At 40.5% G+C, this 15565-nt stretch overlaps 1 protein-coding gene across 2 annotated transcripts in view; it reads left to right on the forward strand.

Annotated features, from left to right (window-relative positions):
* Window positions 1-15565, forward strand: part of LOC139130189 (soluble guanylate cyclase gcy-31-like) — a 130411-nt gene that overhangs the window by 103465 nt on the left and 11381 nt on the right. For both annotated transcript variants that reach the window (XR_011551813.1, XM_070695939.1), the window contains one exon: window positions 5670-5767. Coding sequence is in view for 1 of the 2 variants with exons in the window: in XM_070695939.1 (XP_070552040.1) it covers window positions 5670-5767 (98 nt within the window). In the remaining variant the exon portion in view is untranslated. The remainder of the gene's footprint in view (window positions 1-5669; window positions 5768-15565) is intronic.

Raw genomic sequence — 15565 nt, forward strand, 5'->3', positions numbered from 1 at the left:
AATCAAAGATATCCACCTTCTTCATCAGTACATGTGTCACAAAAGGTTCTTCTCTACATAACACAGCAGAGCTCTGTCAACTGTTGAGTTGCTTGTTCTTTCAAAACTGCTGGTCAGACAGCTTTAATATTTGGTTTGCAAGTCCCTAGGATGACCTAATTGAGATAATTTCATACAGTCAGGAACTACTTAATTTTGTATCCATGTCTATAGTAGCTTCAGGGACTTTGGCCCTATGTTTTATAATTCTTGGAAAGTGCCATAAAACAAGATGCTACCATTGCCGATCCCTCATGCTTTTAAAATATAATGGAAACTACATTACCTCCAGGTTGAACTCTGTAGGGATATAGTTTTTGTATTTGAAATGTGATTTTTTTATACTTGTATAGTTAGTATTAGTAACACATATTAAAAGCTACAAGATTAATAGATACCAAAGTATATGTACATATGGATGGATGGATGGATGGATGGATGGATGGATGGACGGACGGACGGACGGATCGATGGATGGATGGATGGATGGATGGATGGATGGATGGATGGATGGATGGATGGACAGATGGATGGATGGATGGATGGTTGGATGGATAGACGGACGGACGGACGGATCGATGGATGGATGGATGGATGGATGGATGGATGGATGGATGGATGGATGGATGGATGGACGGACGGACGGACGGACGGATGGAGGGATGGATGGAAGAATGCATGCATGCATGCATGCATGAATGCATGTAAAAATGTATGTAAGAATGTATGTATGATGACTACTTCCACAAACACATCTTTTGGCATAATCGCGGACACTTGCCTCGTATTAATAGCTGTTTGAATATAAAGTACAAACATAATTAGGTTTTTAAAATGTTACACAGTTTTGTGACAAAATACGTTGGCATTTACTGTCATATCCGAGTCTTACTTGGTATCAGAACTTTATTTCGTAACGTGAAAGAATCATGATAATTGTCGCTTTAGGATTATTGAAGTTCAATGATTTTGAAGCTGTGTAACACAGCCAAGGGTCTGTGCAAGTTGAAGTTTGCAAAAGACGTTTCTCTGCCGGCGTTGATCCTGCCTTTGACATTGTCACAAAATCTGGGACATCAAACTTAAATATTATATATACACACATTGTAATTTTAAAGGAAACTATCTCTGGAACTCCACTGGTGGATTTAGATGGAGCATAGACCCTGTAGGGTTCTATGGATGGAGAGTCGTCATGACTGTATCCGTCCTTGTTACGGCGACGGCGATGGTCTAGATGTTGCGTTTGGGATTTTCTTCGAGACATTTTTCGCCAGTGTTCCTGTCAAAGTGATCGGTAGATACGTTGGAGATGACAGTGATGGCAGCCTTGTTGGTGACGAAATGCTGAATAAAATTTACGTCCACTGCAGCAATCAACAGTCACTGTGGTGCGTTTAGCAAGTCAATGCGCTGAAGCTTTTCACAAGATGGATGGTCATTCTATACCCTTTCGTGAAAGGCGACGATAAATATTTAAAATATCTTCATATTGTGAGGAAAACTATTTGAATTTTCATGACGACATGACATATATTTTAAAAAGAGCATGTCACTAAATTTTTTCGCATTCAATTTATTTTAGCTAAGATTTCAAATCGCGATAGTTCGACTTTAATAGGACTTTCGCTTTTCATTGAAGTGTGCACAACACACGACTTGTAACTTGTGACGAAATATTGTTTGCTCTGTCAATTTGCTATTTCAAGTTAATTACCGGATGAACAATAATTCTCTCTCTCTCTCTCTCTCTCTCTCTCTCTCTCTCTCTCTCTCTCTCTCGTATACCTAAATATGGCTAGAAAGTACTGATAAACTCTATAAATTATACAGGCCATCAAGATATATGAGTCTCTTTTGGCGTTGATATGTAACGATCGTCTGCTTCTCTCCTTCCGCCAAGATTTCCCGCCGCGTGCTCCAGCTGAGCGGACCACAAATTACCCCCTCAAATTTAGTTTTCCATCTTTGTCAAATTATGATCCGTAGACCAGGCTGGTGGCATCAATTATTCTTGAATGATTTTTCAAGATCTTTGATTTATGTCTCTTAACTTTAAAAGATGACGAGCCTTCCTATGGAGAGAAAAGTGGCGCTTTCGTTATAGTTTCTATTCGGGGAAAGCGTAAGCCCAGAGGTGGTACATAGATTTCACATTGAACACTATTTGACGCCTTTGACGTAGTTTTATTAGTGTACTGCACGCTCTACTGTGGAAGGGCGACGACATCCTATAAACCAATGCCATTTTAGAACATCACGCATCACTATATCTGTAAGGGAATTGACCGTTATTATTTGTTTCTCCAACTGATAGATCCGGCACATTTTCTGTACTCTCTCAGAATGTGTTATTAAATGTAATATTTGATTCCCACAACGTTCATTAATTAAAGAGACTCGGGAAGGGTGTCGGTCGTGCGAGGGTCATAAGTTTCGTGCAGGGTGAATGGCGTCAAAGTGACATGGGTTTCCTCTAAATTACCTGGGATCTAGAGGTATTTACAACCACAAATTCGTCTGCTCAAAACCATGTAGCAGATATTTTACATCATAAGGACAGATAGCCCGGAGTCATGCGTCACGAAACGTGGCAGATATGATGTAGAGATAATAGCAATTATCTATTTTTATTTCTTTTCGAATGAAGAATACACTGGTCAACGTGGGCACTAGGTAGGTAGGTAGGTAGGTAGGCAGGTAGGTAGGTAGGTAGGTAGGTAGGTAGGTAGGTAGGTAGGTAGGTAGGTAGGTAGGTAGGTGGGTAGGTACAGGTAGGTAGGTAGGTAGGTAGGTAGGTAGGTATGTAGGTAGGTAGGTAGGTAGGTAGGTAGGTAGGTAGGTAGGTAGGTAGGTAGGTAGGTAGGTAGGTAGGTAGGTAGGTAGGTAGGTAGGTAGGTAGGTAGGTAGGTAGGCAGGTAGGTAGGTAGGTAGGTAGGTAGGTAGGTAGGTAGGTAGGTGGTAGGTAGGTAGGTAGGTAGGTAGGTAGGTAGGTAGGTAGGTAGGTGGGTAGGTAGGTAGGTAGGTAGGTAGGTAGGCAGGTAGGTAGGTAGGTAGGTAGGTAGGTAGGTAGGTAGGCAGGTAGGTAGGTAGGTAGGTAGGTAGGTAGGTAGGTAGGTAGGTGGGTAGGTGGGTAGGCAGGTAGGTAGTAGGTAGGTAGGTAGGTAGGTAGGTAGGTAGGTAGGTAGGTAGGTAGGTAGGTAGGTAGGCAGGCAGGCAGGTAGGTAGGTAGGTAGGTAGGTAGGTAGGTAGGTAGGTAGGTAGGTAGGTAGGCAGGCAGGCAGGCAGGCAGGTAGGTAGGTAGGTAGGTAGGTAGGTAGGTAGGTAGGTAGGTAGGTAGGTAGGTAGGTAGGTATAGGTAGGTATTTTAGATTATCGTGTTGATCAAATTCATAAGCATGATGATTTAAAAAATATTGATACTTTGAAAAATGCCCAAATTTTCCCTCTCGGGGAGTTTCAGAGGTTTGCTATTATTGGCTATGTAGTTGCCTCCCATAAACGTGCATTCTGCGAACAACTCCCTGACCGACTATTAGAAGCCTTCATAATGGAAAATTCTAAAATCCTTCTTCCTATAGGATACACAGCAAATAAAATATGTTTACACAAAAGCACCATGAGCCATTATATTACCGTTCGCTTTTACTGTTATGCGTCTGGAATGACATGTGAAGCACGCCATACTATGCGGCGCATGGTTTCCCGTACCGCGGAAAGTGAGTAATATCTCCCAAAAGTCGCAGACGACAATTTCTGCACGTAACCGCTCCGCGAGAGATTCCTGTCTTCAGGCCGTTCCGGTAACCTCGTGTTTCGGTGTGTAGTTGGTCTTTGAGCTACTTAATCTCAGGATTTATTCGCAATATTTCTTTGCCCATTTTTCCGGAAAAAAAGAAGGAAGAAATGGCAGTGTCTCCTGGGTGGTATTTCAAGTATGGTTCGTTTATTGAAACCGGATCGAAATTCCACAACTTTGATTAATTCACCGCGCAAGCCTTGTGATTCATTCTCCGTGCATGCAGTGGCGTGAACTCCCTTTCCCATATATATCTTTAGAATTTCTTTCATAAACGGAAAGTTCTGTGGAAGAGCAGCCAATATCTCCAAGTGGCTGTACTTTTACTGCGATTTCCCGTGGGCGCGACCCACTTGCAGTGTTTCCCTAAAATCTCTTGAAGTCTTAATGCGCTGAAATTACCGTACGTAAAAACCTGATGTCAATATAGCGCTTCCATGTACACTTCTCTCAAAGGTTTACTGTCACCTGTTCCAATTTTGCCACAAGTACCATGGAAAGAGAGAATCTAACCAATCACAGATTTTAAGCGGGTGGCCGCTTTTTATAAACAGCGCCCTCACATGGGCAGTTTGAATACTAAGGAACGCCCATTTGACCATTTATGGGCATATTTAGATTACAGGTGACTGTATACCTTTAATACCTCTATGATCCTACGTGAAGCGTGCATGGTTATTTTTTGAGGATGGGCAACAATAATCCATGTTTGCTGTTCCCGGCAACCAAACATGGACACGTGTAAAACACTGAAAACTGCGATATTTGTGAAGTAAAAACGACCACAAATAAAAGCCGTTCTCTCACTCCCGAGGTACGATAATTTTCTTGGCATTAGGTCTATATGCCATAGTGATGGACATAGGGTTTCACGATATTAATTGGCAAAACCAGTCCAGCCCGAGTCGACCGATTTACTTCCTCGTGGCTGATGGCGATATAAACATACATGTATGACATGCGATATAGCACTTCCCTTTCACTGACCAGATATGTGCCTTCATGAGCTAGGAACTTATTGATAGACGAGCCTTGCTTGACACAAACCTGCCATTGATATCCCTACGTGTATTTGGTCGTATAAATCGTCAGCTTTCCAGCTTCTTTACACTCGTACAAATTTCACATTTCCTTTCCATGTTCAAGTCGAATGCAACCAACGGAGATGTTTTTTTTTATTCTCAAAACCGTACAATTCGTTTCTTGTCACAAAGCCTGGCATGCTTTTGATGATCAAAAATGATCGGACTTTTGTACACGTAGAGACATGTAACTTTTGGTCGTCTCGTTTCGTAAAAATAGTAATCATAATTTTCCCTATACATTTAACTACAACAAGGGATTTAAGTGATGATTGTATCATATCAAAATCAACTGATGTTTATCTAACATCCGCTCAGCACATTAAATATTTGCTGAGTCATTAACAGTTCAACTAAGGTCGATTAAAGTCTACTCATGGAGCTAGAAGTGACATCGACTTCCACTGGTCTACCCGTGGAATATTCTTGTTCCCTAAGTTTACGTTATCAAATTTTAGAGAATTTGGAAAGTTTTGAGATACGTAACACAAACGCCTAAAAAACTACGTTTTGTAGAAATGCCAAAGGGTACTATATAACCCTTTTCCAACCATGGTTTGGCCCAAACCCATCGTTATCAAATGGAGATTGTGGACCTGTTTAAAGGGAAGTGGAGTGAACAGGTTAAATAGCCAACCGATGTTTTCAGTAAAAACGATTGACGCCAAACCCTGCCATTTCAGTATCGCTAAAAATGTTACCTCACAGAACACTGAAACAATACCTATCGTTCTTCTTTCATTGCTTAGGGCCAAAGATGTCGGCTGTGTTGCCGGAGCTTGTTGGCATGAAGATTACAGATGTGTTCTCGATCAGCAGGCCAATAGTTAGTTTTAGCTGGGATGATGTAAGTATTTTCTTTTATTTAACATTTTTGCTGACGTGGTTGGTTTTTGTTAACCATGCGTTTAATTGTATGATTTTAATAATACGTACTCCTTCGGTTGTGATTCGGGGCATACATATACCGTCGAGTCAACCAACGCGCTGCTTTAGAAATGTCGAAAGCAAAATCACTGCCTCAGCTTTTAACGCGGGAAAGAGCAGACGACAGCGCAGTGAGCGTCCGCGCCGCCAGTCCGGAAGTTATTGACCTCGAGTGGATGAACAACTGCAATGAGATTGCTGGGAAATGGAGATTCGATTAGCGTAAAACCGGTAGCGTGTGATCTTAACCGCCAATGATCCATCGCACCGGAAACCCGTGTCTCCTTTATATGTCAAGAGAGCTGAAGTGGACGACAACAACATGAAAGAAAGGAAAAAGAGAGCGATATGACCTCGTGGTGACCTCGCTCATCCAAAGCTGGGAAAATTAAACACTGAGAAAGCGAAAGCATGTGGGATTCGTGCAGGTTTATGCCTTGAGCGATGGACGGCGAGTGATTTCAAGTCACTTACTTGGCATGAACGATTTATGCCTCTTCAAAACCACTTTTCCCGCTCGAGGACAAGCATAGCGGGGATTAAGATTGCAATCAAACCGCTTTAAAGTCTGTGAGAATCATGGAGTCATTACAGTGTTGTTTGTCCGAAACAGCTTTTTAAGATCCAATGTCTTCTGGGATCGAGCAGTAAAACTGATTGGACCGATAGACGATTATTTCCCTTTCGCTAAGCGAACACCCGACAGAGACTTTACAGAGCGGCCGTTTTCTATCGTTACCGTAAAATTATCAAGGAGATTGGAGAAGGTCATGATTTTCAAGCTGAAATTCTAGAAAACGTGACGAAACGTTCAGCTTTAAGGGATAGCGAAGAAATTCGTTTACGAGACTAGTACGCGATAACTGCTCTCCTTCACCGGCGCTTTGAGTAGCTTCGCTCCTCGGATAGCAGTAATGTACGTCTTTAAAGCGTTTTTGCTGTTATTGACGGCGTGTTTGTTAAATACACTTTCTTGTTCTACCACAAATGACGTCGAAATGTCCAGCGTTTATAGCTCGTCAACACAGAATCATTGTGTGTATTGTGAACACACTTTTCGGAACTTAATCTCAGTCCAGACTAGATTCCTGTCGTCAAAAATAACATTAAAATATTGTAGACAAAGCTGTTAAGAAATCAAACGCATGTGATTGCAAGCTAAGGCAAATACATTTATTGAATGATGAGAAGGAGATTCGTATTCATAATGGATCGAAAATACTGATAATATTTTTTCAAAAGTTACGGCTTCTGTCCCATGAACTCGCTACTTCCATACGTATCCGCCTAATTAAATTTTTGCATGACTGCAATGTAACAGTTGTACATATATTGGAAAAACGATCACAATTTTCACATGGGAAAAACATTTAGCCGGGCTTATACCATGTTCTGGGAAATACATCACTTTTCTGCAGAATAGTGGCGCAATATTCTGTCGACTTTATTGAGAGCAAGTACTTGGCCACAGGTCTTGCTTGACCAGCCTTACCCACCGATAACAGCTTTCGTCCATACGGTTGTAAAATGTACGAATAGCGTCTCGCAAAGCGCCCCTGTGAGTTGTGTAACCGAATTCTACACTGTTTTGTCCGGCAGCTATTTGAGCATAAACATCATGTATGTTTCTCTGCAAGCTTCAAGGCAAATTTAACGAATTCAATTGAAAGTACATCACATTTTCCTTCAAGTGCACTTAATTTCATTTTATCATCAAAACCAAATGAAACCACGTCCCCGTTGCTTGTAGGCAAAATAAAAACTCTTTATGTACTCGAGACGATAAGCTATGTGGGTGATGATGACGGTAAAACTCACATTTCTGTTTTGCATTTGTATAATGTAAACCTAGACACATCGCCTATGACGGCACGCGGTTTTAATTTTCAATAGTACATTGCTATGAGGTGACATTAAGACGTAAATGGTTTTTCTGCCATATTTTGTATCGTATCATAGTATCCTTATTAGTTGAGGGAAAGTAGTTTATACGTAGTTGAATCAACCCAGCGGCAAATCTTTCCATTTTTCTCTGCATACGTCATGTTGAAAAGACAACATTTTCTCATCATATGGATCCAGTTGTTGAGCTGTGCTTTGGTGCCGGGTCTTCAACATCGCGACTCACTCGTATTATTTGCACGAAGGTCATTTGTATACCAGTCGACCATTTTCCGTACTGTACGAGACTTTACGAGATCTTTCGAGATAGTAAGATTAAAAGTACATTTCTCCTTACAGCGGGCGTACGACGCAACACTGTGTTGAAGATTGAACAAAAATAACCAATCAGAGTTTAACTGCTTTACATAAACCGCCGTTAATAATTGATCTGTGTCACTCGCTTTGCAAGCAAATGGTACGTTGAACATCACAAAGTTTCACGAGATTACGCCAGGGGCGGAAAGTCGTCCAGTATTATCGGCAACCTTAAACTGGAGAACAAGGCACATCGTTTCCTGTCATTCGGTAAACTGGAGTCATGGCCGAGCGGGAGATACAATATAGAAACAAAGTTCGGGGTTATATGTAACTGTACCGCCTAAAACATTTAACCGGGCATTCCAAAAGCAGACCAAAAACCGATTTGTCACATTCTTTGCACATTCTGCCTAGCTATGTCGTATAGTTCTCAAAAATTCTAAAGACACCAAGATCAATAAAGTAGCGATGTTATCAATTGACCTTATTGGCTGCTTTTAGCAGGCAAAGTGAGATACAGACAGAGAGATAAAGATAGATATAGCTATTCTGTTGCGAGAGAGGACCCAAAACCCTGTGAATGAAATGTGAACCTTGCAAGTGAGCAGGGCAAGCTACAAGATGGATTTTAAAATGTATATACTTTACAGGTCACCAGGTGACCATACCTTACTGAAACCTAACGAACCCCTGGACCTAAAACCCCGGTTTATTGGTTGAAGAGGGAATGGTGTCTCATCCACAATCCAATAATAGCTCGTGTACTTTTGACAAAGGAATTAGGGACAAGTATGATCGAGGAGAACGCCGAGGACTTTTAGAAGAAACATGCTGCCGAAAATGTTTCAATAAATGATTTTACGCAGGGAAATGCTTAAGTGAAAGACCACGTCACTGCGTGAGCTCTCATTACTGTTACGACGTTTGGGGTAAAAGTCCTCGGGATACCCTCATTTATATCCACTAAACGATTATTGAGCACGTATGATACACGTAAGTTTAATCAATCTCTCGTTGACACAAGATTATGGCAAGTTAGCCATGGTTTACTGTGTCTCGTTATCCACTCAGAGCGATGGCTCTCAATTCTTGGCAATTTGATATGGACGTCGAACCGCTATCAAGTCAAGCAAGCAAATACACTCCCGCTGTGGTATCTTGAACGCTTTGGCCGTTAGCCTAAGATTGAGACAGTACGGGCCTTACATTTTAAGTGTTCTCCCAAAACCAAACTAAGATGACAGTGTTGCATGGAAGGTTCTACACGTTGCAAACTACTTTCGATGAACTTTAAGGAATAATTGGGGATTTAGCATTGCAACTCGTCGAGCAGAGCAATTCAGCGATTAACAGGTAAAGGTGCCTACGCTTTGTGGCATACGGTAGCCTCGTGATATTAAATACGAGACAGTAACTACCAAGTCAAGTTGAATTAGGTGCGTCTACACGATAAATGCTAATGTACAGTTAAATCATTCGGGTGCCAGAGATGAGCTGATCGGCTGCCATGATACTCAACGCCGTAAAACATATCATTGGTGTCGTACGAAGTCGAAAACTTACGGTTCCACTAATCCAACCAAACCCAATTATATGTTGGCAGTACGGCAGAACATATTACTGTGTACTTGAAGTAATTTGTGTTATTATTTATAAAGCTCTGCTTTCTGGCATCGAGCAGTATATATATATATATATATATATATATATATATATATATATATATATATATATATATATATGTATCCTCATAGGATTATTGTTACATATTTAATTAATCATTCCCTGCATTCTCTATGTAATTACTACATGAGCATCGGGGTCTATAGTTTTTGCGTTATGTATCACTAATATATTTTCGCGTTTGGTACATGTCCCGAGTATTTGACATACACGTAAACCTAGAACGACCCAGTTCAGTCGATTAAACATCGCTCGAAGTGCTTGTAAGGATCATTGAAGATATCTCCATCATTTTGTATTCATAATCTTTTTACGTGCATTCCAATAATCCGACCCTGCAGGCTGTTTTTCATGTTGGTTATTTAAATATTCCGTAAACAGCTTTTCCAATACCCTTATCTTGCGAAGTGCCTAGGTTTGACGGCTTCCACGCAAATTTTTCACCGCAGAAAAGAGTACAACGTCAGGGTGGTTTTTTTTATTTTATTTTGAAAGCACATAATGATAGATAAAGCGAAGACAGAACGACTCAATAATGTTGTCGATATTGCCTTCCTTCACAAGAATCGTGTCCCTTCAAATGGTGATATTATTTCGATAGCACCAATCGTCCATTATCTTCACATTATATTTGTATGGTTTATAAACGATATGTTTAACATCTTGATTTTCCATGTGAAATCTGTAAACTGTTGCCGTTTGACCTCGAGGATTAATGTATACTACCCACACACGCGAGATAATTTATCCTCGGACGAGGTTAGTTAGCTTCATGGTCTAGGATGGCATCAATAACCTTCTTAAAAGATCTGAGTTAAGATAGAATGCGCCTCGAAGACAGACATTCGGATTCTCAAACTTTTACAATTCGTTTCTGATATACCACTTGTGTGAATTCATTTTAAAGCTCTTCGTATAAGGAAACTTTTCGAAATTCGAAAATTTTATTTTTCTCCATAGACTTAACACAGGGATGGCGGCCATTTTGAATTTTAAATATCGGTAAATCGTGGGCTATTTATTTCTCTAGTACCAAAATTTGCACTTTGACCCTCGATTTTCATTATTGATTTTGAAAGAGCATTGTTAAAAGATTTCTTGAGGAAAATTTAAGCAAAAGTTTAACTCTTTCACTGTCGAGATGCGTATTGCCTTAAGCACAAAGCATTTATTATTATATTATTATGTCAATCATAAGACCTGTGGTCGGATAATTCATGTCCTTTATGGCTCAATGGCCTCACATAAGATCAATGTACCCTTCTTGAATCAGTCCAAAAGCGAGCATTTAGAATCATAACCCGAAGAAGTCATACCAAGAATCCATTACGATTAATGGCAACACACTGCACCAGAGGGGAGAGAAATTATGTCATATTTCTTTCTAAATATTTGTATGGATACTGACAAACTGAACTACTTGATAATTGCAGTTTCCAGCAGAAAGACTCGCCACTCAAAAAGATATGCTGTCCTTTACCCTCTTTACAATTATCAAGTATAGCTTTTTTCTTTTCTGTATGTGATTTTAGAGCCATTCAATGTCTCTTTTTGACTTTTAACAGGCCCATTGCGATGTGCACTTTTTAAATTGTGTAAATCTTTAATTGTAAGAATTCAACCTCGCTGTACTTGTATGGAATCTGGTTGCAAAAAATTAATAACTATTAATTCGATTAAGTAAAGCTTCTGTGTAAGACTATTCGCCTTCAGAAACAACATTTGTATTTTTGTCCAATCCCCGGTAGTTGAGTTAGGGTCCAAAGCGATATCACAGTATGTGAGCGTTTCTTGCTCTATGTTATTGAATACGATGAAATACCCAGTATTCAGCTAGTCAACATCAGACTACACATGCAAAATGAGATACAGCGATACTGTGAGCAAACTATTCCACGTCCCAAACCTGATTCATCTTCCGGCAAAAACAATTCTATAGTTACACATCTACAGGCTATGAGTGGTCAATAAGGAGTATTCAAGTTCAAAAGGATACAAATAGGGGGATGCAGGCCTAAGTAACCAAGTTTGATTCCCAAGTAGAATGCCCAAAGAAAATACAGTCAAAAACTGCAGTTCCTTGGCACTTAAAATGCCTAAGGAAATGAAAGAGAATGTCTCCGGTATTGCAGTTTGTGCGTACTGCCAGTTTTATAAAGGGATACAGTCGTCGGAACTGCGCTCAAAGGTCGTATGGGACCCGTACGACCAACGTAAACACTGTATCCAAGGTACGATGGTGATTGATGAAAGTTAAAACATGTGATGATGAGGTGCATCCAGATATCGTGCACGAAATACATTGTTGGTGAACAAGAAACTCGCACAGGCTCAGTTCCGACGACCGTTTCCCTTTAAGACGTGCAATCAACAAGACGAGAATGTGCCACAGCGAATGATGTATTTGATATTGAGTTCATGTTGGACCCGTTGGCGTAAATTTGATACGTATCTTACATGTGATCAATTTTCAACAATTGCAATGGTTGGCGATACAGACTGTGAAAGTAAGTGTGTCTCCACGCAGATCAGATTTTCCCGCCTACAGTGACGGTATTTTTCTCGGTTTTGAAAAATCCCCTTCGAGCTGTAAATATCAAATCGCTCTGTATTCGTCAATTTATTGAGCCCTTTCAAAGCATAGGTTATGGAAATTCCCTGTAATGGTTGCGATTTTAGCGTGGACTGCACTCCGGAGTTATAACACACGCCGGCTTTGTTAAATTTTTTATGACGCATTTTTCGGTGAACTTTTTCTTTAGTGTCACTCGATCAATCAAAATAATTCGGGTTAATGTTACTTGTATGTCCGATCGAAAGGATGCCATTAATCGCTATAAACGTTTTTGCAAAACGAATTCTTACTCAAATTTAAGTTTGCTGCGGCCGTTCTCTTTAATGTTCTATTCTGTTCGATTTATGACTGCAAAATTAGAAATAGATAGAAAAGATTCTTTTTGCGTTTAAAGGTTCCTCGCCATGTTCATTTCAATTTGCACATGACACAAAGGCAAAAACTAGTTCATAAAATGCCGCCCATCGCTCTGTGATAGCGTTAAAAGTTAAATCTAATCTGTTTCCTACATTATCGAATTGTCGTATCGGCGAGTGCGTTCACCTTGGAATTTCTGTATGATTTAACGATATCCTAAAGTTGTTGCCATCGAACATTATATGAAACTGTTCCAGCTGTGCACTGGCAAAAAAAAAACTGTATTATGCAGTCGTATCAAGTTTTCTACTGAGAAACACTACGCTAACTAGAACGCCAATGCATCTCTTCTCCGCGTTCCATCTGGCAGCTGCGTGCCTTCCTCGAGTCACTTCGGGTGCATTTCATCGCCAGTGCGACAAATTTGATCATTCTATTATTCAAGAAGGTGTCATCGATCAATCAAACCAAATACCCGAATGCTATAATGTAATACTCTAATTGCGGAAGCCTGTTATCAATAACTCGTCGTGAATTTTCTAGCCTCCTGGTGGAAGAACCTGGGGTCGGCGCGTAATTGATAGTTATCACGTGATATGGAGGCGATGACCGTAAGAGGAAAATCGTGATTCTTTAGGTTTTGCAAAATATGATACCAGACGTAGAATCGTGTTACGGATAACTAGAGGGACTTTGTCGACGCCTAATTGCTAGAAATTCAATCCGATAGCCAACTCTCATGAACACATTTCGTCATCCATTCGACTTTTCACCTGAATGCAGCTCTGGGGAGAAAACGGAAATGGTGTATATGCCGAAACCATTCAGGGTATTTCGCATCAATTAAGATATTTCCTTCTTGCACTGGGCTCAATAGATGTGAATATTCCCCATGGTTACAGCACTGCCCGGAAATAAGTAGAATTCTTCGACAGAAATGCAATGATCATGTGCAAAACAAACAAAACAGAGAGTTCAGCTATAAATAAATCACTGGAATGCTTTCGTTCCCATTTACAACTTCCAACACAAGACCAGTTTGCGTGCCGATGATGCTGTTATCCAATTTACTTTACTAAAGAACGTCGCGCTTCTATTTAATTACATTTTGCTCTGTACACTTTTTCCTCTGTCTAGAAGCGTCGAGGGTAAAGTGAATTTTGATTGATTGACTTCATGACCACAGTGTGTAATGTTTACTTCCATCGTCCGTACAGTGGAAATCGATTTCTTGACTTGCCTTGTTTTCATATTCGAAGGCTGGGAATTGTGTTTGTTGATATAAGCGAAATTCGAAAAAGAAGAACGGGGTCATGCCATCATCATGAACTGACACAAGAACATCGCTTTTATCCGGACGTTATTTGCTATTACAAAGTACTTTTACCAACTATGCGAGTGATTGTTGATCTGGCGCGCAATCAGGTTATGACCGTTGTTATTTTTCTTCGAGCGGTATCGAGGGAATCTGGGTCTGAATAGGAAAACTTGAATAATGTCCACCGCCGTCTGACGCCACTCGTCAAAATCATACACCACGCATGCAGTTTTAGCTCGACGCATCGGGACTGCGCTATGACCACCAGTCTTTTAAATGTCGCCTTATTTCATAACAACTCCACGAATTTGAGCCGAAAACGGCGATTAACAGTATCGTTTTCTTACCGCATTTACATGCCTTTGCCAAACTCGAATCTTTTAACTTCACCTACTATAGCACAAGTGACTTACGCGAAGTTTTCGATAACGCAATTTTTATCATGTACCAGCAAGTAAGATGGAATTGAGTATTTTATCGACCACTTATCGCATAGCTACACTTACATCAAATAAAACCACTGTATCCATATGTGAAGTACTCTGATTTTCATGCAGGCATTTCCACAAACATTGGCATTCAAGAAACACACAGTCCTGGGATTTGCACAAATCTTTCATCATCACCACTATGTATGTAGCACGCCTCGCCTTCGGATGTTTGATTTTACCACATGACTGCGGTCTGATGAAAATCTCAGCCCTCTATCGACTCTCACTCGTCCTTGGATGACTTTTTTTTAATTCTTACGACGTGGGCGCCCTGATTGGGTTGCTCAGTATAGAATGTGGCCGCCTTCAGATGTACGCGTTATTGAATGTTTAATAGAGTTTCTTTGACTGGTTATCATGCCCGCAAAACGCGTTCTAATTGGTCATAGTGGAAGCCAATCGGCAAGATATGCAGTTAGAATATTAATTAAGAACGACAGAGTAAAACAAAATTTCACCGGTTTTAATTTGTAAAGGGGATTTTGAGCAAACAAGTTCCTATCCCACAAGAACTCTTTTTTCCAATCCTTAGGTACAATGCTCTATGTCAAGTTCGCAAAAAGGGTGTGATAGCTAGAGGCAAATCTTGAGGAATCGAATGTTACGTGAAACTGTGCCTGAAACGACGCTTTGCCATACAGATCTGTGCAGATATTTTCTTCGCTGTCAATTGATTCGTCGACGATCCATTTAGCAAGGATGGCTGCTTGACTAGTGTTTTAAATCAGTTATGTTGGATCAATGCATGATTGTTAAATTAGGCTATTAAGTGATTCTACGAAAATTTCAGTTGATGGCCACGAGATAACGATAGCTGTGATGACACTTGAGTGGGGCCTGGCTAAAATGAGCATACCAGGGGCTTCTCAGTTCACCGTAGAGTCTCCCTGCCTTGAAATCGCTGCAATTAAGGCTACATGCTGAGGAGGCAGAGCCTATAGATTGACGCAATTTGACCGCCTGTAGACAACAATTTGAGGCTGAGCTTGCTATTAACTTACGGAACAAGTCTGACACTGTAGAGCATTTACCAACGATTCCGTTTGCTGAACAGTAGATAAATTTGACTCAGATTTTTGACTTGCAACATAA

The sequence above is a fragment of the Ptychodera flava genome, chromosome 1, assembly GCF_041260155.1.
Source record: "Ptychodera flava strain L36383 chromosome 1, AS_Pfla_20210202, whole genome shotgun sequence".
NCBI classification, from domain to species: Eukaryota; Metazoa; Hemichordata; class Enteropneusta; family Ptychoderidae; genus Ptychodera; species Ptychodera flava.